We start from the raw sequence: 25,928 nt of genomic DNA, 5'->3' as shown, positions 1-25,928 counted from the left end.
GTAGACATATCTACCACTCCAGTAACCTGTAGACATATCTACCACTACCACTCCAGTAACCTGTAGACATATCTACCACTCCAGTAACCTGTAGACATATCTACCACTCCAGTAACCTGTAGACATATCTACCACTACCACTCCAGTAACCTGTAGACATATCTACCACTCTAGTAACCTGTAGACATATCTACCACTCTAGTAACCTGTAGACATATCTACCACTCCAGTAACCTGTAGACATATCTACCACTCCAGTAACCTGTAGACATATCTACCACTCTAGTAACCTGTAGACATATCTACCACTCCAGTGACCTGTAGACATATCTACCACTCCAGTAACCTGTAGACATATCTACCACTCTAGTAACCTGTAGACATATCTACCACTCCAGTAACCTTTAGACATATCTACCACTCCAGTAACCTGTAGACATATCTACCACTCCAGTAACCTGTAGACATATCTACCACTCCAGTAACCTGTAGACATATCTACCACTCTAGTAACCTGTAGACATATCTACCACTCCAGTAACCTGTAGACACATCTACCACTCCAGTAACCTGTAGACATATCTACCACTCCAGTAACCTGTAGACATATCTACCACTCCAGTAACCTGTAGACATATCTACCACTCCAGTAACCTGTAGACATATCTACCACTCCAGTAACCTGTAGACATATCTACCACTCCAGTAACCTGTAGACATATCTACCACTCCAGTAACCTGTAGACATATCTACCACTCCAGTAACCTGTAGACATATCTACCACTACCACTCCAGTAACCTGTAGACATATCAACCACTCCAGTAACATGTAGATATATCTACCACTCCAGTAACCTGTAGACATATCTACCACTCTAGTAACCTGTAGATATATCTACCACTCCAGTAACCTGTAGACATATCTACCACTCTAGTAACATGTAGATATATCTACCACTCCAGTAACCTGTAGACATATCTACCACTCTAGTAACCTGTAGATATATCTACCACTCCAGTAACCTGTAGACATATCTACCACTCCAGTAACCTGTAGACATATCTACCACTCTAGTAACCTGTAGACATATCTACCACTCCAGTAACCTGTAGACATATCTACCACTCCAGTAACCTGTAGACATATCTACCACTCCAGTAACCTGTAGACATATCTACCACTCCAGTAACCTGTAGATATATCTACCACTCCAGTAACCTGTAGATATATCTACCACTCCAGTAACCTGTAGATATATCTACTACTACCACTCCAGTAACCTGTAGACATATCTACCACTCCAGTAACCTGTAGATATATCTACCACTCCAGTAACCTGTAGACATATCTACCACTCCAGTAACCTGTAGACATATCTACCACTCTAGTAACCTGTAGACATATCTACCACTCCAGTAACCTGTAGACATATCTACCACTCCAGTAACCTGTAGACATATCTACCACTCCAGTAACCTGTAGACATATCTACCACTCCAGTAACCTGTAGACATATCTACCACTACCACTCCAGTAACCTGTAGACATATCTACCACTCCAGTAACCTGTAGACATATCTACCACTCTAGTAACCTGTAGACATATCTACCACTCTAGTAACCTGTAGACATATCTACCACTCCAGTAACCTGTAGACATATCTACCACTCCAGTAACCTGTAGACATATCTACCACTCCAGTAACCTGTAGACATATCTACCACTACCACTCCAGTAACCTGTAGACATATCTACCACTCCAGTAACCTGTACACATATCTACCACTACCACTCCAGTAACCTGTAGACATATCTACCACTCCAGTAACCTGTAGACATATCTACCACTCCAGTAACCTGTAGACATATCTACCACTACCACTCCAGTAACCTGTAGAAATATCTACCACTCCAGTAACCTGTAGACATATCTACCACTACCACTCCAGTAACCAGTAGAAATATCTACCACTCCAGTAACCTGTAGACATATCTACCACTACCACTCCAGTAACCTGTAGACATATCTACCACTACCACTCCAGTAACCTGTAGAAATATCTACCACTCCAGTAACCTGTAGACATATCTACCACTACCACTCCAGTAACCTGTAGACATATCTACCACTCCAGTAACCTGTAGACATATCTACCACTACCACTCCAGTAACCTGTAGAAATATCTACCACTCCAGTAACCTGTAGACATATCTACCACTACCACTCCAGTAACCTGTAGACATATCTACCACTCCAGTAACCTGTAGACATATCTACCATTCCAGTAACCTGTAGATATATCTACCACTCCAGTAACATGTAGATATATCTACCACTCCAGTAACCTGTAGACATATCTACCACTCCAGTAACCTGTAGACATATCTACCACTCCAGTAACCTGTAGACATATCTACCACTCCAGTAACCTGTAGACATATCTACCACTACCACTCCAGTAACCTGTAGACATATCTACCACTCCAGTAACCTGTAGGCATATCTACCACTCCAGTAACCTGTAGACATATCTACCACTCCAGTAACCTGTAGACATATCTACCACTCTAGTAACCTGTAGACATATCTACCACTCTAGTAACCTGTAGACATATCTACCACTCCAGTAACCTGTAGACATATCTACCATTCTAGTAACCTGTAGACATATCTACCACTCCAGTAACCTGTAGACATATCTACCACTACCACTCTAGTAACCTGTAGACATATCTACCACTCCAGTAACCTGTAGACATATCTACCACTCCAGTAACCTGTAGATATATCTACCACTCCAGTAACCTGTAGACATATCTACCACTCCAGTAACCTGTAGACATATCTACCACTCCAGTAACCTGTAGATATATTTACCACTCCAGTAACCTGTAGACATATCTACCACTCCAGTAACCTGTAGATATATCTACCACTCCAGTAACCTGTAGACATATCTACCACTCCAGTAACCTGTAGACATATCTACCACTCCAGTAACCTGTAGACATATCTACCACTCCAGTAACCTGTAGACATATCTACCACTCCAGTAACCTGTAGACATATCTACCACTCCAGTAACCTGTAGACATACAGGTTAACCAGTGCCCCTTGGACCTCTGGAATTAAAACAGCCCCAAAACATCACTGACCCCCTCCATATTTCACCGTGGGTATGAGGTGCCTCTCCTCTGGAATTAAAACAGCCCCAAGACATCACTGAACCCCTCCATATTTCACCGTGGGTATGAGGTGCCTCTCCTCTGGAATTAAAACAGCCCCAAGACATCACTGACCCCCTCCATATTTCACCGTGGGTATGAGGTGCCTCTCCTTGTATGCATCTCTGTTTCGACGCAAAACACGCTGATGCTGTATCTTGTAATGTAACTTTCAATTTTGGTCTCATCTGACCAGCGCAGCTTCTTCCAGTCATAATTTAAATGACGTTTGGCAAACTCCAAGCGCTTGAGTCTGTGTCTTGGGGTCAGAAAGGTCTTTCTTCTGGCAACCCTTCCAAAGAGCCTGTGGATGTGGAGGTGGCGTCTGATGGGGCTTTTTGAACCCTGGTGACCCCAAGACTCCACCAATGCTTGCAATTCTTTCACAGTGATTCTTGGGGATTTTGTTGCTTCTCTCACCATCCTCCTCCCTATCCTGGGGGGGCAAAATGCATTTGCGTCCTCAACCCGTGAGGTTTAAAACTGTTCCATATCTTTTGAATGTTTTAATAATTGCCCTGACAGTGCTCAGTGGTATATTCAATAGTTTGTGGATCTTCTTGTATCCATTACCAGATTTATGAAGGTCTACGACCATCTGTCCCTTTTGAGCTTCCAGTTCTTCTCTTTTCTTCATGGTGTTGGATGACAAAGTGATATTGCATGTGTGTTACCTCATTTGTATACCCTAGTGAAACAGGAAGTGATGTAATGGCTGAATATAGTTCCTTAAGACTGAGATAAACTTAAATAAGTGGAATTTAATTTGTAATTTTACTTTGGTAGATGTTATTTACAATAATCTTTAAGGGTACCATTAATTGTGAATCCTTGATTTGGAGGACCTTGATTTTTAATTATATGTTCCATTGAAACATTAATAAAGTACAGTATTTCTCACATTTTGGTATTTTGAGTTTATCTCTATAATTATATTGTTAATATTTGTTTAAGCATTGTTTGTGCATTTCCAGTTGGAGCCCACTGTAGTATGGTATTAACTGACCCTGTATATAGTATGGTATTAACTGACCCTGTATATAGTATGGTATTAACTGACCCTGTATATAGTATGGTACTAACTGACCCTGTATATAGTATGGTACTAACTGACCCTGTATATAGTATGGTATTAGCTGACCCTGTATATAGTATGGTATTAGCTGACCCTGTATATAGTATGGTATTAGCTGACCCTGTATATAGTATGGTATTAGCTGACCCTGTATATAGTATGGTATTAACTGACCGTGTATATAGTATGGTATTAACTGACCCTGTATATAGTATGGTATTAACTGACCCTGTATATAGTATGGTATTAACTGACCCTGTATATAGTATGGTATTAGCTGACCCTGTATATAGTATGGTATTAGCTGACCCTGTATATAGTATGGTATTAGCTGACCCTGTATATAGTATGGTATTAGCTGACCCTGTATATAGTATGGTATTAACTGACCGTGTATATAGTATGGTATTAACTGACCCTGTATATAGTATGGTATTAACTGACCCTGTATATAGTATGGTATTAACTGACCCTGTATATAGTATGGTATTAACTGACCGTGTATATAGTATGGTATTAACTGACCCTGTATATAGTATGGTATTAACTGACCCTGTATATAGTATGGTATTAACCTGACCCTGTATATAGTATGGTATTAACTGACCCTGTATATAGTATGGTATTAACTGACCCTGTATATAGTATGGTATTAACCTGACCCTGTATATAGTATGGTACTAACTGACCCTGTATATAGTATGGTATTAACTGACCCTGTATATAGTATGGTATTAACTGACCCTGTATATAGTATGGTATTAACTGACCCTGTATATAGTATGGTATTAACCTGACCCTGTATATAGTATGGTACTAACTGACCCTGTATATAGTATGGTATTAACTGACCCTGTATATAGTATGGTATTAACTGACCCTGTATATAGTATGGTATTAACTGACCCTGTATATAGTATGGTATTAACCTGACCCTGTATATAGTATGGTACTAACTGACCCTGTATATAGTATGGTATTAACTGACCCTGTATATAGTATGGTATTAACTGACCCTGTATATAGTATGGTATTAACTGACCCTGTATATAGTATGGTATTAGCTGACCCTGTGTGGTATTAACTGACCCTGTATATAGTATGGTATTAACTGACCCTGTATATAGTATGGTATTAACCTGACCCTGTATATAGTATGGTACTAACTGACCCTGTATATAGTATGGTATTAACTGACCCTGTATATAGTATGGTATTAACTGACCCTGTATATAGTATGGTATTAACTGACCCTGTATATAGTATGGTATTAACCTGACCCTGTATATAGTATGGTATTAACTGACCCTGTATATAGTATGGTATTAACTGACCCTGTATATAGTATGGTATTAACCTGACCCTGTATATAGTATGGTATTAACTAACCCTGTATATAGTATGGTACTAACTGACCCTGTATATAATACGGTATTAACCTGACCCTGTATATAGTATGGTATTAACTGACCCTGTATATAGTATGGTATTAACTGACCCTGTATATAGTATGGTATTAACCTGTATGCTTGTGTACTTTGTGTTCTTATTTATATCTTGTGTGTTTTTGTTCTCCCTTGTTATTTGTAGTATTACATTGTTATTTATTACTGCCTTGTTTGGTTAGAGCTGCAAGAGAGGCATTTCACTGTACTTGGGCCTGTGACATATACATGTCAACATGGTTTCCCTCCCAGCATGTGGGCCACTATGACCCGTTGTCTGGCAGAGAGAGAGAGAGAGAGAGAGAGAGAGAGAGAGAGAGAGAGAGAGAGAGAGAGAGAGAGAGAGAGAGAGAGAGAGAGCTTGGAGGAAGTCAGTATTCCATAACAGTTCATCATAATAGACAGACTGTAAAATGATGTTCAACACTGTTCAAGATATGACATTAAAATGACACATCACTACATCAGTCTTCATTGTAACTGACTACCTGACTGACTGGCTACCCAACCTGACTGACTGACTGGCTACCTGACTGACTGACTACCCAACCTGACTGGCTACCTGACTGACTGGCTACCCAACCTGACTGACTACCTGACTGACTGACTGGCTACCTGACTGACTGACTACCTGACTGACTGGCTACCTGACTGACTGACTACCTGACTGACTGGCTACCCAACCTGAATGGCTACCTGACTGACTGACTACCTGACTACCTGACTGACTGGCTACCTGACTGACTGGCTACCCAACCTGAATGGCTACCTGACTGACTGACTACCTGACTGACTGACTGGCTACCCAAGCTGAATGGCTACCTGACTGACTGACTACCTGACTGACTGACTACCTGACTGACTGGCTACCTGACTGACTGACTACCTGACTGACTGGCTACCTGGCTGACTGACTACCTGACTGACTGACTACATGACTGACTGACTACCTGACTGACTGACTGACTAACTACCTGACTGACTGACTACCTGACTGGCTACCTGACTGACTGGCTACCCAACCTGAATGGCTACCTGACTGACTGACTACCTGACTGACTGAATACCCAACCTGAATGGCTACCTGACTGACTGACTACATGACTGACTGACTACCTGACTACCTGACTGACTGACTACCTGACTGACTGACTACCTGACTGACTGACTGACTACCTGACTGACTGACTACCTGACTGACTGCCAGGAAAGAGGACACAGACGCCACCAAAGATAGCAACAAGAGACGGGAGAATGGCCCCACTGGCTACGACGGCAAGCGGCTCCGGAAGGACAAAAGGGATGACGATCCAAAGTTCCCTGCAATAGACATCAAATACACCATGACAGCGCAATACACAAGGGGTGGAACAGTGGCAAAGGTACCCACAGGACAAACACAATAATAATAGTCTGAGGAGAGATTAAATAGCATTAATACAACAAAAATAATTCTAAACACACCTTTACTTTACAAAGTTAAACAGATGTATTTTTTCTTCATAATAAGCAGGAGTAATATCTGACTGACTGGCTACCCAACCTGAATGGCTACCTGACTGACTGACTACCCAACCTGACTGACTACCTGACTGACTGACTACCTGACTGACTGACTGGCTACCCAAGCTGAATGGCTACCTGACTGACTGACTGACTGACTACCCAACCTGACTGACTACCTGACTGACTGACTACCTGACTGACTGACTACCTGACTGACTGACTACCTGACTGACTGACTGGCTACCCAACCTCTCCCCCCTCCCCTCTCTTCTCCCACTCCCCTCTCTTCTCCCCCCTCCCCTCTCTTCTCCCACTCCCCTCTCTTCTCTCTCCTCCCCTCTCTTCTCTCTCCTCCCTTCTCTTCTCTCTACCCCTCCGTTCTCTTCTCCCTCCTCCCCTCTCTTCTCCCTCCTCCCCTCTCTTCTCTCTCCTCCCCTCTCTTCTCTCTCCTCCCCTCTCTTCTCTCTCCTCCCCTCTCTTCTCTCTACCCCTCCGTTCTCTTCTCTCTCCTCCCATCTCTTCTCCCCCCTCCCCTCTCTTCTCTCTACCTCTGAAGTCAGTGCTGTCTGTCTGTCCATGGCTGTGGCTTTGACAGAGTGCTTTGAACTGAGAGCTGATATTTTACAGATTGACCAGGGTGGAGGAGGACACTGGAGCGACCATTGACCAGGGTGGAGGAGGACACTGGAGCGAACATTGACCAGGGTGGAGGAGGACACTAGAGCGAACATTGACCAGGGTGGAGGAGGACACCGGAGCGAACATTGACCAGGGTGGAGGAGGACACCGGAGCGAACATTGACCAGGGTGAAGGAGGACACTGGAGCGAACATTGACCAGGGTGAAGGAGGACACTGGAGCGAACATTGACCAGGGTGAAGGAGGACACTGGAGCGAACATTGACCAGGGTGGAGGAGGACACTGGAGCGACCATTGACCAGGGTGGAGGAGGACACTAGAGCGAACATTGACCAGGGTGGAGGAGGACACCGGAGCGAACATTGACCAGGGTGGAGGAGGACACTGGAGCGACCATTGACCAGGGTGGAGGAGGACACTAGAGCGAACATTGACCAGGGTGAAGGAGGACATTGGAGCGACCATTGACCAGGGTGAAGGAGGACATTGGAGCGACCATTGACCAGGGTGAAGGAGGACACTGGAGCGAACATTGACCAGGGTTGAGGAGGACACCGGAGCGAACATTGACCAGGGTGGAGGAGGACACTGGAGCGACCATTGACCAGGGTGGAGGAGGACACCGGAGCGAACATTGACCAGGGTGGAGGAGGACACTGGAGCTAACATTGACCAGGGTGGAGGAGGACACCGGAGCGAACATTGACCATCTCCTGTGTGAGATCTGAACTGGTCGTGGTGTGTCCAGAACATCTTGGTAGGAGTGAGCTAAAAGAGGAATACTCCGAACAGGTGACTCGACCTCTACCTTTGATAAATGATTCTAAGCACAGATCAAACAGAAATTAGATATTATTTTCTTCTTTGTTTACCCGGTTTAGATCCAGTAAATAAATGTTTTTGTCTCAGTTTGATTGGAACATGAATTTGAAAAAAATATTATAGAACCAAAAATGTTAACATCCTATTTTCCACTATTGCTTATTCTAGATCAGTGGACTAGCTGCAGTACTTAGTGCATAATGACGGACAGCCCTGTGGAGACCGGTCCCAGCAGCCTCCGTCCCCTGGCCGTAACGGACCTCTCAGGCTTACTGTGTAACCAGTCAGCCTCTCTGGAGGACCAGGATGTGCAGGGACCCCCTGTGCTGGTGGATGCCTGGCTGGTGCCCACCCTGTTCAGCCTCATCATGCTGGTCGGCCTGGTGGGAAACTCTCTGGTCATCCACGTTATCACCAGGCACCAGCAGATGAGGACCGTCACCAACTTCTATATAGGTACTGTTCTGTATGTCAGCTCTTACATCAACTCTGTTATGTCAGCTCTTACGTCAACTCTGTTATGTCAACTCTGTTATGTCAACTCTGTTACGTCAGCTCTTACATCAACTCTGTTATGTCAGCTCTTATGTCAACTCTGTTACGTCAACACTGTTACATCAACTCTGTTACGTCAACTCTGTTACGTCAACATTGTTATGTCAACTATGTTATGTCAACTCTGTTACAACAACTCTGTTATGTCAACACTGTTATGTCAACTATGTTATGTCAACTCTTACATCAACTCTGTTACATCAACTCTGTTATGTCAACTCTGTTATGTCAACTCTGTTATGTCAACTCTGTTACAACAACTCTGTTATGTCAACACTGTTATGTCAACTATGTTATGTCAACTCTGTTATGTCAACTCTGTTACAACAACTCTGTTATGTCAACTCTGTTATGTCAACTATGTTATGTCAACTCTGTTATGTCAACTCTGTTACAACAACTCTGTTATGTCAACTCTGTTACAACAACTCTGTTATGTCAACTCTGTTATGTCAACTCTGTTATGTCAACTCTGTTACAACAACTCTGTTATGTCAACACTGTTATGTCAACTATGTTATGTCAACTCTGTTATGTCAACTCTGTTACAACAACTCTGTTATGTCAACACTGTTATGTCAACTATGTTATGTCAACTCTTACATCAACTCTGTTACATCAACTCTGTTATGTCAACTCTGTTATGTCAACTCTGTTAAGTCAACTCTGTTACAAGAACTCTGTTATGTCAACTCTGTAACATCAACTCTCTTATGTCAACTCTGTTACATCAACTCTGTTACGTCAACTCTCTTATGTCAACTCTGTTACGTCAACTCTGTTACAACAACTCTGTTACGTCAACTCTGTTATGTCAACTCTGTTATGTCAACTCTGTAACGTCAACTCTGTTACAACAACTCTGTTACGTCAACTCTGTTACATCGACTCTCTTATGTCAACTCTGTTACGTCAACTCTGTTACAACAACTCTGTTACGTCAACTCTGTTACGTCAACTCTGTTACGTCAACTCTGTTACGTCAACTCTGTCTGTACTCTTTGTGACGTGTCTCTGCAGTGAAACAAAGACATCTTGTTCATGGTGTGTTGTGTCCCCTTCAACTCTACCCTGTCTGTCCTGTGTCCCTGGCTACCCTCTACCCTCTACCCTCTCTGTCCTGTGTCCCTGGCTACCCTCTACCCTCTCTGTCCTGTGTCCCTGGCTACCATCTACCCTCTCTGTCCTGTGTCCCTGGCTACCCTCTACCCTCTAACCTCTCTGTCCTGTGTCCCTGGCTACCCTCTACCCTCTACCCTCTACCCTCTCTGTCCTGTGTCCCTGGCTACCCTCTACCCTCTCTGTCCTGTGTCCCTGGCTACCCTCTACCCTCTACCCTCTACCCTCTCTGTCCTGTGTCCCTGGCTACCCTCTACCCTCTAACCTCTCTGTCCTGTGTCCCTGGCTACCCTCTACCCTCTACCCTCTCTGTCCTGTGTCCCTGGCTACCATCTACCCTCTCTGTCCTGTGTCCCTGGCTACCCTCTACCCTCTAACCTCTCTGTCCTGTGTCCCTGGCTACCCTCTACCCTCTACCCTCTACCCTCTACCCTCTCTGTCCTGTGTCCCTGGCTACCCTCTACCCTCTCTGTCCTGTGTCCCTGGCTACCCTCTACCCTCTCTGTCCTGTGTCCCTGGCTACCCTCTACCTTCTACCCTCTCTGTCCTGTGTCCCTGGCTACCCTCTACCCTCTCTGTCCTGTGTCCCTGGCTACCCTCTACCCTCTCTGTCCTGTGTCCCTGGCTACCCTCTACCCTCTACCCTCTCTGTCCTGTGTCCCTGGCTACCCTCTACCCTCTAACCTCTCTGTCCTGTGTCCCTGGCTACCCTCTAACCTCTACCCTCTACCCTCTCTGTCCTGTGTCCCTGGCTACCCTCTACCCTCTACCCTCTCTGTCCTGTGTCCCTGGCTACCCTCTACCCTCTCTGTCCTGTGTCCCTGGCTACCCTCTAACCTCTACCCTCTACCCTCTACCCTCTCTGTCCTGTGTCCCTGGCTACCATCTACCCTCTCTGTCCTGTGTCCCTGGCTACCCTCTACCCTCTACCCTCTACCCTCTCTGTCCTGTGTCCCTGGCTACCCTCTACCCTCTCTGTCCTGTGTCCCTGGCTACCCTCTACCCTCTACCCTCTACCCTCTCTGTCCTGTGTCCCTGGCTACCATCTACCCTCTCTGTCCTGTGTCCCTGGCTACCCTCTACCCTCTACCCTCTCTGTCCTGTGTCCCTGGCTACCCTCTACCCTCTACCCTCTCTGTCCTGTGTCCCTGGCTACCCTCTACCCTCTACCCTCTCTGTCCTGTGTCCCTGGCTACCCTCTACCCTCTACCCTCTCTGTCCTGTGTCCCTGGCTACCCTCTAACCTCTACCCTCTCTGTCCTGTGTCCCTGGCTACCCTCTACCCTCTCTGTCCTGTGTCCCTGGCTACCCTCTACCCTCTACCCTCTACCCTCTCTGTCCTGTGTCCCTGGCTACCCTCTACCCTCTACCCTCTACCCTCTCTGTCCTGTGTCCCTGGCTACCCTCTACCCTCTCTGTCCTGTGTCCCTGGCTACCCTCTACCCTCTACCCTCTACCCTCTCTGTCCTGTGTCCCTGGCTACCCTCTAACCTCTACCCTCTCTGTCCTGTGTCCCTGGCTACCCTCTACCCTCTACCCTCTCTGTCCTGTGTCCCTGGCTACCCTCTAACCTCTACCCTCTCTGTCCTGTGTCCCTGGCTACCCTCTACCCTCTCTGTCCTGTGTCCCTGGCTACCCTCTACCCTCTACCCTCTCTGTCCTGTGTCCCTGGCTACCCTCTAACCTCTACCCTCTCTGTCCTGTGTCCCTGGCTACCCTCTACCCTCTACCCTCTACCCTCTCTGTCCTGTGTCCCTGGCTACCCTCTAACCTCTACCCTCTCTGTCCTGTGTCCCTGGCTACCCTCTACCCTCTCTGTCCTGTGTCCCTGGCTACCCTCTACCCTCTACCCTCTACCCTCTCTGTCCTGTGTCCCTGGCTACCCTCTAACCTCTACCCTCTCTGTCCTGTGTCCCTGGCTACCCTCTAACCTCTACCCTCTCTGTCCTGTGTCCCTGGCTACCCTCTAACCTCTACCCTCTACCCTCTCTGTCCTGTGTCCCTGGCTACCCTCTACCCTCTCTGTCCTGTGTCCCTGGCTACCCTCTACCCTCTACCCTCTCTGTCCTGTGTCCCTGGCTACCCTCTACCCTCTCTGTCCTGTGTCCCTGGCTACCCTCTACCCTCTACCCTCTCTGTCCTGTGTCCCTGGCTACCCTCTAACCTCTACCCTCTCTGTCCTGTGTCCCTGGCTACCCTCTACCCTCTACCCTCTACCCTCTCTGTCCTGTGTCCCTGGCTACCCTCTAACCTCTACCCTCTCTGTCCTGTGTCCCTGGCTACCCTCTACCCTCTCTGTCCTGTGTCCCTGGCTACCCTCTACCCTCTACCCTCTACCCTCTCTGTCCTGTGTCCCTGGCTACCCTCTACCCTCTCTGTCCTGTGTCCCTGGCTACCCTCTACCCTCTACCCTCTAACCTCTCTGTCCTGTGTCCCTGGCTACCCTCTAACCTCTACCCTCTCTGTCCTGTGTCCCTGGCTACCCTCTACCCTCTCTGTCCTGTGTCCCTGGCTACCCTCTACCCTCTACCCTCTACCCTCTCTGTCCTGTGTCCCTGGCTACCCTCTACCCTCTACCATCTACCCTCTCTGTCCTGTGTCCCTGGCTACCCTCTACCCTCTACCCTCTACCCTCTCTGTCCTGTGTCCCTGGCTACCCTCTAACCTCTACCCTCTCTGTCCTGTGTCCCTGGCTACCCTCTACCCTCTACCCTCTACCCTCTACCCTCTCTGTCCTGTGTCCCTGGCTACCCTCTACCCTCTCTGTCCTGTGTCCCTGGCTACCCTCTACCCTCTACCCTCTACCCTCTCTGTCCTGTGTCCCTGGCTACCCTCTACCCTCTACCATCTACCCTCTCTGTCCTGTGTCCCTGGCTACCCTCTACCCTCTACCCTCTACCCTCTCTGTCCTGTGTCCCTGGCTACCCTCTAACCTCTACCCTCTCTGTCCTGTGTCCCTGGCTACCCTCTACCCTCTAACCTCTACCCTCTAACCTCTCTGTCCTGTGTCCCTGGCTACCCTCTAACCTCTCTGTCCTCTGTCCCTGGCTACCCTCTACCCTCTACCCTCTACCCTCTACCCTCTACCCTCTACCCTCTACCCTCTACCCTCTCTGTCCTGTGTCCCTGGCTACCCTCTACCCTCTACCCTCTGCCCTCTCTGTCCTGTGTCCCTGGCTACCCTCTACCCTCTCTGTCCTGTGTCCCTGGCTACCCTCTACCCTCTCTGTCCTGTGTCCCTGGCTACCCTCTACCCTCTACCCTCTCTGTCCTGTGTCCCTGGCTACCCTCTACCCTCTCTGTCCTGTGTTGCTGCAGTGAACCTGGCCACCACAGACATTATGTTCCTGGTGTGTTGTGTTCCCTTCACCGCTACCCTGTACCCCCTGCCAAGCTGGGTGTTCGGAGATCTCATGTGTCGTCTGGTCAGCTACCTACAACAGGTGGGTCACAAACCACAGACTGTCAGCTACCTACAACAGGTGGGTCACAAACCACAGACTGTCAGCTACCTACAACAGGTGGGTCACACACCACAGACTGTCAGCTACCTACAACAGGTGGGTCACAAACCACAGACTGTCAGCTACCTACAACATGTGGGTCACACACCACAGACTGTCAGCTACCTACAACAGGTGGGTCACAAACCACAGACTGTCAGCTACCTACAACAGGTGGGTAACAAACCACAGACTGTCAGCTACCTACAACAGGTGGGTCACACACCACAGACTGTCAGCTACCTACAACAGGTGGGTCACAAACCACAGACTGTCAGCTACCTACAACAGGTGGGTCACACACCACAGACTGTCAGCTACCTACAACAGGTGGGTCACAAACCACAGACTGTCAGCTACCTACAACAGGTGGGTCACACACCACAGACTGTCAGCTACCTACAACAGGTGGGTCACAGACCACAGACTGTCAGCTACCTACAACAGGTGGGTCACACACCACAGACTGTCAGCTACCTACAACAGGTGGGTCACAGACACAAACCACAGACTGTCAGCTACCTACAATAGGTGGGTCACAAACCACAGACTGTCAGCTAACTACAACAGGTGGGTCACACACCACAGACTGTCAGCTACCTACAACAGGTGGGTCACAAACCACAGACTGTCAGCTACCTACAACAGGTGGGTCACAAACCACAGACTGTCAGCTACCTACAACAGGTGGGTCACAGACCACAGACTGTCAGCTACCTACAACAGGTGGGTCACACACCACAGACTGTCAGCTACCTACAACAGGTGGGTCACACACCACAGACTGTCAGCTACCTACAACAGGTGGGTCACACACCACAGACTGTCAGCTACCTACAACAGGTGGGTCACAAACCACAGACTGTCAGCTACCTACAACAGGTGGGTCACACACCACAGACTGTCAGCTACCTACAACAGGTGGGTCACAAACCACAGACTGTCAGCTACCTACAACAGGTGGGTCACAGACCACAGACTGTCAGCTACCTACAACAGGTGGGTCACACACCACAGACTGTCAGCTACCTACAACAGGTGGGTCACACACCACGGACTGTCAGCTACCTACAACAGGTGGGTCACACACCACAGACTGTCAGCTACCTACAACAGGTGGGTCACAAACCACAGACTGTCAGCTACCTACAACAGGTGGGTCACAAACCACAGACTGTCAGCTACCTACAACAGGTGGGACACAAACCACAGACTGTCAGCTACCTACAACAGGTGGGTCACAAACCACAGACTGTCAGCTACCTACAACAGGTGGGTCACAAACCACAGACTGTCAGCTACCTACAACAGGTGGGTCACAAACCACAGACTGTCAGCTACCTACAACAGGTGGGTCACAGACACAAACCACAGACTGTCAGCTACCTACAACAGGTGGGTCACAAACCACAGACTGTCAGCTACCTACAACAGGTGGGTCACAAACCACAGACTGTCAGCTACCTACAACAGGTGGGTCACAAACCACAGACTGTCAGCTACCTACAACAGGTGGGTCACAAACCACTGACTGTCAGCTACCTACAACAGGTGGGTCACAGACCACAGACTGTCAGCTACCTACAACAGGTGGGTCACAAACCACAGACTGTCAGCTACCTACAACAGGTGGGTCACAGACCACAGACTATCAGCTACCTACAACAGGTGGGTCACAGACACAAACCACAGACTGTCAGCTACCTACAACAGGTGGGTCACAGACCACAGACTGTCAGCTACCTACAACAGGTGGGTCACAGACCACAGACTGTCAGCTACCTACAACAGGTGGGTCACAAACCACAGACTGTCAGCTACCTACAACAGGTGGGTCACAAACCACAGACTGTCAGCTACCTACAACAGGTGGGTCACAAACCACAGACTGTCAGCTACCTACAACAGGTGGGTCACAGACTGTCAGCTACCTACAACAGGTGGGTCACACACCACAGACTGTCAGCTACCTACAACAGGTGGGTCACAAACCACAGACTGTCAGCTACCTACAACAGGTGGGTCACAAACCACAGACTGTCAGCTACCTACAACAGGTGGGTCACAAACCACAGACTGTCAGCTACCTACAACAGGTGGGTCACAAACCACAGACTGTCAGCTACCTACAACAGGTGGGTCACAGACCACAGACTGTCAGCTACCTACAACAGGTGGGACACAAACCACAGACTGTCAGCTACCTACAACAGGTGGGTCACAAACCACAGACTGTCAGCTACCTACAACAGGTGGGTCACAAACCACAGACTGTCAGCTACCTACAACAGGTGGGTCACAAACCACAGACTGTCAGCTACCTACAACAGGTGGGTCACAAACCACAGACTGTCAGCTACCTACAACAGGTGGGTCACAGACACAAACCACAGACTGTCAACTACCTACAACAGGTGGGTCACAGACACAAACCACAGACTGTCAGCTACCTACAACAGGTGGGTCACAAACCACAGACTTTCAGCTACCTACAACATGTGGGTCACAAACCACAGACTGTCAGCTACCTACAACAGGTGGGTCACAAACCACAGACTGTCAGCTACCTACAACAGGTGGGTCACAGACACAGACCACAGACTGTCAGCTACCTTCAACAGGTGGGTCACAGACACAAACCACAGTCTGTCAGCTACCTACAACAGGTGGGTCACAGACACAAACCACAGACTGTCAGCTACCTACAAGAGGTGGGTCACAAACCACAGACTGTCAGCTACCTACAACAGGTGGGTCACAAACCACAGACTGTCAGCTACCTACAACAGGTGGGTCACAGACCACAGACTGTCAGCTACCTACAACAGGTGGATCAAAAACCACAGACTTTCAGCTACCTACAACAGGTGGGTCACACACCACAGACTGTCAGCTACCTACAACAGGTGGGTCACAGACCACAGACTGTCAGCTACCTACAACAGGTGGGTCACAGACACAAACCACAGACTGTCAGCTACCTACAACAGGTGGGTCACAGACACAAACCACAGACTGTCAGCTACCTACAACAGGTGGGTCACACACCACAGACTGTCAGCTACCTACAAGAGGTGGGTCACAAACCACAGACTGTCAGCTACCTACAACAGGTGGGTCACAGACACAAACCACAGACTGTCAGCTACCTACAACAGGTGGGTCACAAACCACAGACTGTCAGCTACCTACAACAGGTGGGTCACAAACCACAGACTCTCAGCTACCTACAACAGGTGGGTCACAGACACAGACCACAGACTGTCAGCTACCTTCAACAGGTGGGTCACAGACACAAACCACAGTCTGTCAGCTACCTACAACAGGTGGGTCACAGACACAAACCACAGACTGTCAGCTACCTACAAGAGGTGGGTCACAAACCACAGACTGTCAGCTACCTACAACAGGTGGGTCACAAACCACAGACTGTCAGCTACCTACAACAGGTGGGTCACAAACCACAGACTGTCAGCTACCTACAACAGGTGGGTCACAGACACAAACCACAGACTGTCAGCTATCTGATTTTTGTGCTTTTAACTCATTATTGAAAAAATTCAATAGTGATTAGTGTTTGAGTGTAGTGTTCCAGGTGTCAGTTCAGGCAACCTGTGTAACTGTGTGTTCCAGGTGACAGCCCAGGCGACCTGTGTAACTGTGTGTTCCAGGTGACAGCTCAGGCGACCTGTGTAACTGTGTGTTCCAGGTGACAGCCCAGGCGACCTGTGTAACTGTGTGTTCCAGGTGACAGCCCAGGCGACCTGTGTAACTGTGTGTTCCAGGTGACAGCCCAGGTGACCTGTGTAACTGTGTGTTCCAGGTGACAGCCCAGGCGACCTGTGTAACTGTGTGTTCCAGGTGACAGCCCAGGCGACCTGTGTAACTTGTGTGTTCCAGGTGACAGCCCAGGCGACCTGTGTAACTTGTGTGTTCCAGGTGACAGACCAGGCGACCTGTTTATCTGTGTGTTCCAGGTGACAGACCAGGCAACCTGTTTATCTGCGTGTTCCAGGTGACCTGTTTATCTGTCTGTTCCAGGTGACCTGTTTATCTCTGTGTTCCAGGTGACCTGTTTATCTCTGTGTTCCAGGTGACCTGTTTATCTGTGTGTTCCAGGTGACCTGTTTATCTGTGTTCCAGGTGACCTGTTTATCTGTGTGTTCCAGGTGACCTGTTTATCTGTGTGTTCCAGGTGACCTGTTTATCTGTGTGTTCCAGGTGACCTGTTTATCTGTGTGTTCCAGGTGACCTGTGTAACTGTGTGTTCCAGGTGACCTGTTTATCTGTGTGTTCCAGGTGACCTGTTTATCTCTGTGTTCCAGGTGACATGTTTATCTGTGTGTTCCAGGTGACCTGTTTATCTCTGTGTTCCAGGTGACCTGTGTAACTGTGTGTTCCAGGTGACAGTCTAGGTGACCTGTTTATCTGTGTGTTCCAGGCGACCTGTTTATCTGTGTTCCAGGTGACCTGTTTATCTCTGTGTTCCAGGTGACCTGTTTATCTGTGTGTTCCAGGTGACCTGTTTATCTGTCTGTTCCAGGTGACCTGTTTATCTGTGTGTTCCAGGTGACAGTCTAGGTGACCTGTTTATCTCTGTGTTCCAGGTGACCTGTTTATCTCTGTGTTCCAGGTGACCTGTTTATCTCTGTGTTCCAGGTGACCTGTTTATCTGTGTGTTCCAGGTGACCTGTTTATCTCTGTGTTCCAGGTGGCCTGTTTATCTGTGTGTTCCAGGTGACAGACCAGGCAACCTGTTTATCTGTGTGTTCCAGGTGACCTGTTTATCTGTGTGTTCCAGGTGACAGCCCAGGTGACCTATGTAACTGTGTGTTCCAGGTGACAGTCTAGGTGACCTGTTTATCTGTGTGTTCCAGGTGACCTGTTTATCTCTGTGTTCCAGGTGACAGCCCAGGCGACTTGTGTAACTCTGTCTGCTATGAGTGTTGACCGTTGCTACGTGACCGTCTACCCTCTACAGTCTCTACGCCACCGCACCCCTCGCATGGCCGTGACGGTGTCTGTTTCCATCTGGATCGGTACACACATTCACACACACATCTATTCTGTAACATTTCCAGATCTGTGCGATACATACTCTCTCTATCTCTCCATCTCTATATCTCTCCATATCTATATCTCTCCATATCTATATCTCTCCATATCTATATCTCTCCATCTCTATATCTCTCCATATCTATATCTCTCCATATCTATATCTCTCCATCTCTATATCTCTCCATCTCTATATCTCTCCATCTCTATATCTCTCCATCTCTATAACTCTCCATATCTATATCTCTCCATATCTATATCTCTCCATCTCTATATCTCTCCATCTCTATATCTCTCCATCTCTATATCTCTCCATCTCTATATGTCTCCATCTCTATATCTCTCCATATCTATATCTCTCCATATCTATATCTCTCCATATCTATATCTCTCCATCTCTATATCTCTCCATCTCTATATCTCTCCATCTCTATATCTCTCCATATCTATATCTCTCCATCTCTATATCTCTCCATATCTATATCTCTCCATCACTCTATATCTCTCCATCTCTATATCTCTCCATCTCTATATGTCTCCATCTCTATATCTCTCCATATCTATATCTCTCTATATCTCTATCTCTCCATCTCTATATCTCTCCATCTCTATATCTCTCCATCTCTCCATCTCTATATCTCTCCATCTCTGTCTCTCCTGCTCTCCATCTCTACATATCCATCTCTATATCTCTCCATCTCTATATCTCTCCATCTCTATATCTCTCCATCTCTTTATCTCTCCATCTCTATATCTCTCCATCTCTGTCTCTCCTGCTCTCCATCTCTACATATCCATCTCTATATCTCTCCATCTCTATATCTCTCCATCTCTATATCTCTCCATCTCTATATCTCTCCATCTCCATCTCTGTCTCTCCAGCTCTTCATCTCTCCATCTCTATCTGTCCTGCTCTCCATCTCTCCATCTCTATATCTCTATATCTCTATCTCTATAATTCAATTTAATTCAAGGGGCTTTATTGGGAAATCTATGTTAAAAGGATCCGCCCTTTAAAAAAAAATGTTTTCACCAGAAATGACATAACCAAATCCAACTGCCTGTAACTCAGGACCTGAAGCAAGGCTATGCATATTCTTGGTACTATTTGAAAGGAAACACTTTGAAGTTTGACGAAATGTGAAAGGGATGGAGGAGAATATAACACAATAGATCTGGTGAAAGATAATATATAGAAAATAAAATTTTATTTTGTATTTTTTTTACCATCATCTTTGAAATGCAAGAGAAAGACCATAATGTATTATTCCAGCCTAGGTGCAATTTAGATTTTTGCCACTAGATGGCAGCAGTGTATATACAACATTTTAGATTGATCTAATGAACTATTGCATTTCTGTTCAAAATGTTGTATCTAATTTGTTTATTAATAACTTTTCAAGTTCATAACTGTGCATTCTCCTCAAACAATAGCATGGTAATCTTTCACTGTAATAGATACTGTAAATTGGACAGTGCAGTTAGATTAACAAGAATTTAAGCTTTCTGCCTATATCCGATATGTCTATGTCCTGGGAAATGTTCTTGTTACTTACAACCTCATGCTAATCGCATTAGCCTACGTTAGCTCAACCGATCCCGAAGAAGTTTTTAACATTGCCGACATTGCCAACAAGTGAGGTAGATAATATGCAAAAGTGAAATAAAAAATAAAATGAACAGTAAACATTACACTCACAGAAGTTCCAAAATAATAAAGACATTTCAAATGTCATATTATGTAAATATACAGTGTTGTACAAATAGTTATTAAAGTACAAAAGGGAAAATAAATAAGCATAAATATGGGTTGTATTTACAATGGTGTTTGTTCTTCACTGGTTGCCCTTTTCTTGTGGCAACAGGTCACAAATCTTGCTGCTGTGATGGCACACTGTGGTATTTCACCCAATAGATAAGGGAGTTTATCAAAATTGGATTTGTTTTCTAATTCTTTGTGGATCTGTGTAATCTGAGGGAAATATGTGTCTCTAATATGGTCTTACATTGGGCAGGAGGTTAGGAAGTGCAGCTCAGTTTCCACCTCATTTTGTGGGAAGTGAGCACATAGCCTGTCTTCTCTTGAGAGCCATGTCTGCCTACGGCGGCCTTTCTCAATAGCAAGGCTATGCTCACTGAGTCTGTACATAGTCAAAGCTTTCCTTAAGTTTGGGTCAGTCACAGTGGTCAGGTATTCTGCCACTGTGTATTCTCTGTTTAGGGCCAAATAGCATTCTAGTTTGCTCAGTTTTTTTGTTAATTCTTTCCAATGTGTCAAGTAATTATCCTTTTGTTTCCTCATGATTTGGTTGGGTCTAATTGTGTTGCTGTCCTGGGGCTCTGTGGGGTCTGTTTGTGTTTGTGAACAGAGCCCCAGGACCAGCTTGCTCTTTATCTCTATATCTCTCCATCTTTATCTCTCCATCCCTATCTCTCTATCTCTCATCTCTATCTCTCCATCCCTATCTCTCCATCTCTCCATATCCACCTCTTCATCTCTATCTCTCCATCCCTATCTCTCTATCTCTCCATCTCTCTCTCTCCTTCTCTATCTCTCCATATCCACCTCTTCATCTCCATCTCTCCATCCTTCCCCCAGGTTCTCTCCTGCTGTCAGTGCCTGTAGCTCTGTATCAGCGTTTAGAGGAAGGCTGTTGGTTCGGTCCCCAGACCTACTGCAGCGAAGTGTTTCCTTCAGCCCGCCTCCAGAGAGCGTTTATCCTTTACAGCTTCCTGGCTGTCTACCTGTTACCTCTCATCACCATCTGCTTCTGTTACGCCTTCATGATCAAACGCATGGGACAGCCCTCGGTACAGCCCGGCGACAGCAACTACCAGGTAGTTAGACAACACACCCTGCCGACCCCTAACCTTCCCCTGACCCTAACCCTTCCCCTGACCCTAACCCCAAACCCCCCCCTAACCTTAACCCCTACCCCCTGTAGGTAACAGCCCAAGCAGAGCGTGGTGCAACAGTCAGGGCTCGTGTCTCTAGGATGGTGGTGGTGATGGTGGCTCTGTTCACTGTGTGCTGGGGACCCATCCAGATCTGCATCCTGCTCCAGGCCTTCGGACCACACCTGCGCTCCTACGCACTCTACAAGGTAACTCTGTCTGTCTGTCTGTCTGTCTGTCTGTCTGCCCTACGCACTCTACAAGGTAACTCTGTCTGTCTGTCTGTCTGTCTGTCTGTGTCTCTGTCTCTGTCTCTGTCTCTGTCTCTGTCTCTGTCTCTGTCTCTGTCTCTGTCTGTGTCTGTGTCTGTGTCTGTCTGTCTCCATTTAATGAATAGGCAATAGGATAACTCTAGTGGGAACTAGTGAGGTTGACTAAAGGAGAAGGGACTAATACAAGGGTGGTGTAGACAGACAGACAGACAGACAGACAGGCAGACAGACAGACAGACAGACAGACAGACAGACAGACCATATGAGTTCTGTCATCATTCAAACAGTTTTAGAAACTTCAGAGTGTGTTCTATCCAATAGTAATAATAATATGCATATATTAGCATCTGACCAGAGTAGGAGGCAGTTCACTCTGGGCACGCAATTCATCCAAAAGTGAAAATGCTGCCCCCTATATCAAAGAAGGTAACACCCTGGCCGTCCTACAATCTAAACTAGATGCCCTCAATCTCACACAAATCATCTGCCCACTGCACTGAGGCTTGGAAACACTGTTACCACCGATAAATCTACGATAATCGAGAATTTAAATAAGCATTTTTCCGCGGCTGGCCATGCTTTCCACCTGGCTACCCCAACCCCGGTCAACAGCGCTGCACCCCCCACAGCAACTCGCCCAAGCCACCCCCACTTCTCCTTCACCCAAATCCAGACACCTGATGTTCTGAAAGAGCTGCAAAACCTGGACCCCTACAAATCAGCTGGGCTAGACAATCTTGACCCTCTCTTTCTAAAATGATCCGCTGCAAATGTTGCAACCCCTGTTACCAACCTCTTTTTCGTATCGTCTGAGATCACCATAGATTGGAGAGCTGCCGCGATCATCCCCAACTTCAAAGGGGGAGACACCTTGGACCCAAACTGTTATAGAACTATATCTATCCTACCCTGCCTTTCTAAAGTCTTTGAAAGCTAATAAGTTAACAAACAGATCACCGACCAAGGCGCCGCAGAGTTCCACATGTTTTAATAAATGAAACTCACCAAAACAAATACGGAAACAAACGAAACGTGAAGTTCAAGCAGTGCTCACAGGCACTACACAAAAACAAGATCCCACAAACAACAGGCGGGAAAAGGCTGCCTAAATATGATCCCCTATCAGAGACAACGATAGACAGCTGCCTCTGATTGGGAACCACACCAGGACCAACATAGAAATACAAAAACTAGAGTACCCACCCTAGTCACACCCTGACCTAACCAAAGCAGAGAATAACAAGGCTTTCTAAGGTCAGGGCGTGACAAGTATCTCTACTTGCACATTCATCTTCTGCACATCAATCACTCCAGTGTTTAATTGGTATTTTGTAATTACTTCGCCACCACGGCCTATTTATTGCCTTCTTCTTCTTCCTACTCTTCTACATTTGCTCACACTGTATATAGATTTTTCTATTGTATTATTGACTGTACGCTTGTTTATTCCATGTGTAACTCTGTGTTGTTGTTTGTGTCGAACTGCTTTGCTTTATCTTGACCAGGTCACAGTTGTAAATGAGAACTTGTTCTCAACTAGCCTACCTGGTTAAATAAATGTGATTTTTTAAAATGTTTAAATGCACGTGTAAATAAAGTGCTGGTTTTGTTTTGGTTAATTACGTGTAAATAAAGTGCTGGTTTTGTTTTGAACGATAATGTATAAATAAAGTGCTGGTTTTGTTTTGAACGATAATGTGTAAATTAAGTGCTGGTTATGTTTTGGTTAATTACGTGTAAATAAAGTGCTGGTTTTGTTTTGGTTGCCAGGTGAAGATCTGGGCCCACTGCATGTCCTACTCCAACTCTTCTGTCAACCCTCTGGTCTACGCTTTCATGGGCAACAACTTCAGAAAGGCCTTTAAAAATGCCTTCCCCTCTGTCTTCAGCCCGCAGGGCCAAGGGAGAGGGAGGGGCAGGGGGAGGGTGGGGGAGGCAGGGAGGGAGGGGCAGGGGGAGACAGAATGCCAGGCCCCCAACGTGGACACAGAGATGCACTTTCTTTCATCTGAGACCTGAAGGCCAGCAGGGCAAACGTCTCATTATTTATTTACAGTTGTGTGTGTCCGTTAGCTGATGCCTGTCGTGATCTCTGTTCCCAATGTGTCATGTGACTTCTGTAACTCATGTAACATGGCAGTCTTTTGTGTCTTTGTTCAGTTGTTTTTTACTGTCTGATATTCCTATTCATGATGTTAATATGTATTCCTATGAATTATGTTAATATGTATTCCTATGAATTATGTTAATATGTATTCCTATGAATTAGGTTAATATGTATTCCTAATCATTATACACATTTTATTTATATTCATTATGTTAATCTTTATTTCTATTTTTGGTCTCTCGTCTAGAACAGGTAGTATTTTAGTACTGTAATACTGTACTACTCTAGTACTATAATACTGTAATTCTCTAGTACTGTAATACTTTAGTACTGTAGTACTGTAATAATGTAGTACTGTAATACTCTAGTATGCTCTTTTTGCATGCTCTGTAGTTTTAATAAACTATAACTATTGAATATATTTGACAGAGGTGTGTGTGTGTGTGTTCATGCACTGATCACGTTTTAGAAAAGCCAATCATGATCGTAAAAAATGTATGTCAAGCAATGACTGCAAGCACAGTCATTGGTCCCCTGAGATTGGCCAATAGGAAGCCGATCCATAATGCTACAAAAGAACTGAGCCAACTAGAATGTTATTTGGCCCTAAACAGAGAGTACACAGTGGCAGAATACCTGACCATGCTATCTGGCCATAAACAGAGAGTACACAGTGGCAGAATACCTGACCGCTGTGACTGACCCTAAACAGAGAGTACACAGTGGCAGAATACCTGACCACTGTGACTGACCCTAAACAGAGAGTCCACAGTGGCAGAATACCTGACCACTGACTGACCCTAAACAGAGAGTCCACAGTGGCAGAATACCTGACCACTGTGACTGACCCTAAACAGAGAGTAAACAGTGGCAGAATACCTGACCACTGTGACTGACCCTAAACAGAGAGAACACAGTGGCAGAATACCTGACCACTGTGACTGACCCTAAACAGAGAGTATATAGTGGCAGAATACCTGACCACTGTCACTGACCCAAACTTAAGGAAAGCTTTGACTATGTACAGATTCAGTGAGCATAGCCTTGCTTTTGAGAAACGCCGCCGTAGGCAGACCTGGCTCTCAAGAGAAGACAGGCTATGTGCACACTGCCCACAAAATGAGGTGGAAACTGAGCTGCACTTCCTAACCTCCTGCCCAATGTATGACCATAATAGAGACACATATTTCCCTGGTTAAATGGCCCCCTATTCCCCATGGGCCCTGGTTAAATGGCCCCCTATTCCCCGTGGGCCCTGGTTAAATGGCCCCCTATTCCCCGTGGGTCCTGGTTAAATGGCCCCCTATTCCCCGTGGGCCCTGGTCAAATGGCCCCCTATTCCCCGTGGGCCCTGGTCAAATGGCCCCCTATTCCCCGTGGGTCCTGGTTAAATGGCCCCCTATTCCCCGTGGGCCCTGGTTAAATGGCCCCCTATTCCCCGTGGGTCCTGGTTAAATGGCCCCCTATTCCCCGTGGGCCCTGGTTAAATGGCCCCCTATTCCCCGTGGGTCCTGGTTAAATGGCCCCCTATTCCCCGTGGGTCCTGGTTAAATGGCCCCCTATTCCCCGTGGGCCCTGGTTAAATGGCCCCCTATTCCCCGTGGGTCCTGGTTAAATGGCCCCCTATTCCCTGTGGACCCTGGTTAAATGGCCCCCTATTCCCCGTGGGCCCTGGTTAAATGGGATCAGGGTGTCATTTAGGATG

The 25,928-nt window shown here is 46.8% G+C and overlaps 1 protein-coding gene across 1 annotated transcript; it reads left to right on the top strand.

The window, feature by feature from the left end:
* Positions 1-7,715: 7,715 nt before the first annotated feature.
* Positions 7,716-24,526, top strand: LOC129848838 (G-protein coupled receptor 54-like). Its single transcript, XM_055915927.1, has 7 exons — positions 7,716-8,687; positions 8,886-9,173; positions 13,710-13,834; positions 18,798-18,933; positions 21,549-21,787; positions 21,895-22,053; positions 23,887-24,526. Exons 2-7 carry the CDS (start codon positions 8,918-8,920, stop codon positions 24,133-24,135), a joined length of 1,164 nt encoding a protein of 387 aa, XP_055771902.1. The 5' UTR covers positions 7,716-8,687; positions 8,886-8,917; the 3' UTR covers positions 24,136-24,526.
* Positions 24,527-25,928: the final 1,402 nt, after the last annotated feature.

Source organism: Salvelinus fontinalis, unplaced genomic scaffold (genome assembly GCF_029448725.1).
Source record: "Salvelinus fontinalis isolate EN_2023a unplaced genomic scaffold, ASM2944872v1 scaffold_1217, whole genome shotgun sequence".
Lineage (NCBI taxonomy): Eukaryota > Metazoa > Chordata > Actinopteri > Salmoniformes > Salmonidae > Salvelinus > Salvelinus fontinalis.
Note: the sequence above shows the minus strand (reverse complement) of the source record. Positions and strands in the feature narration are given on the sequence as shown.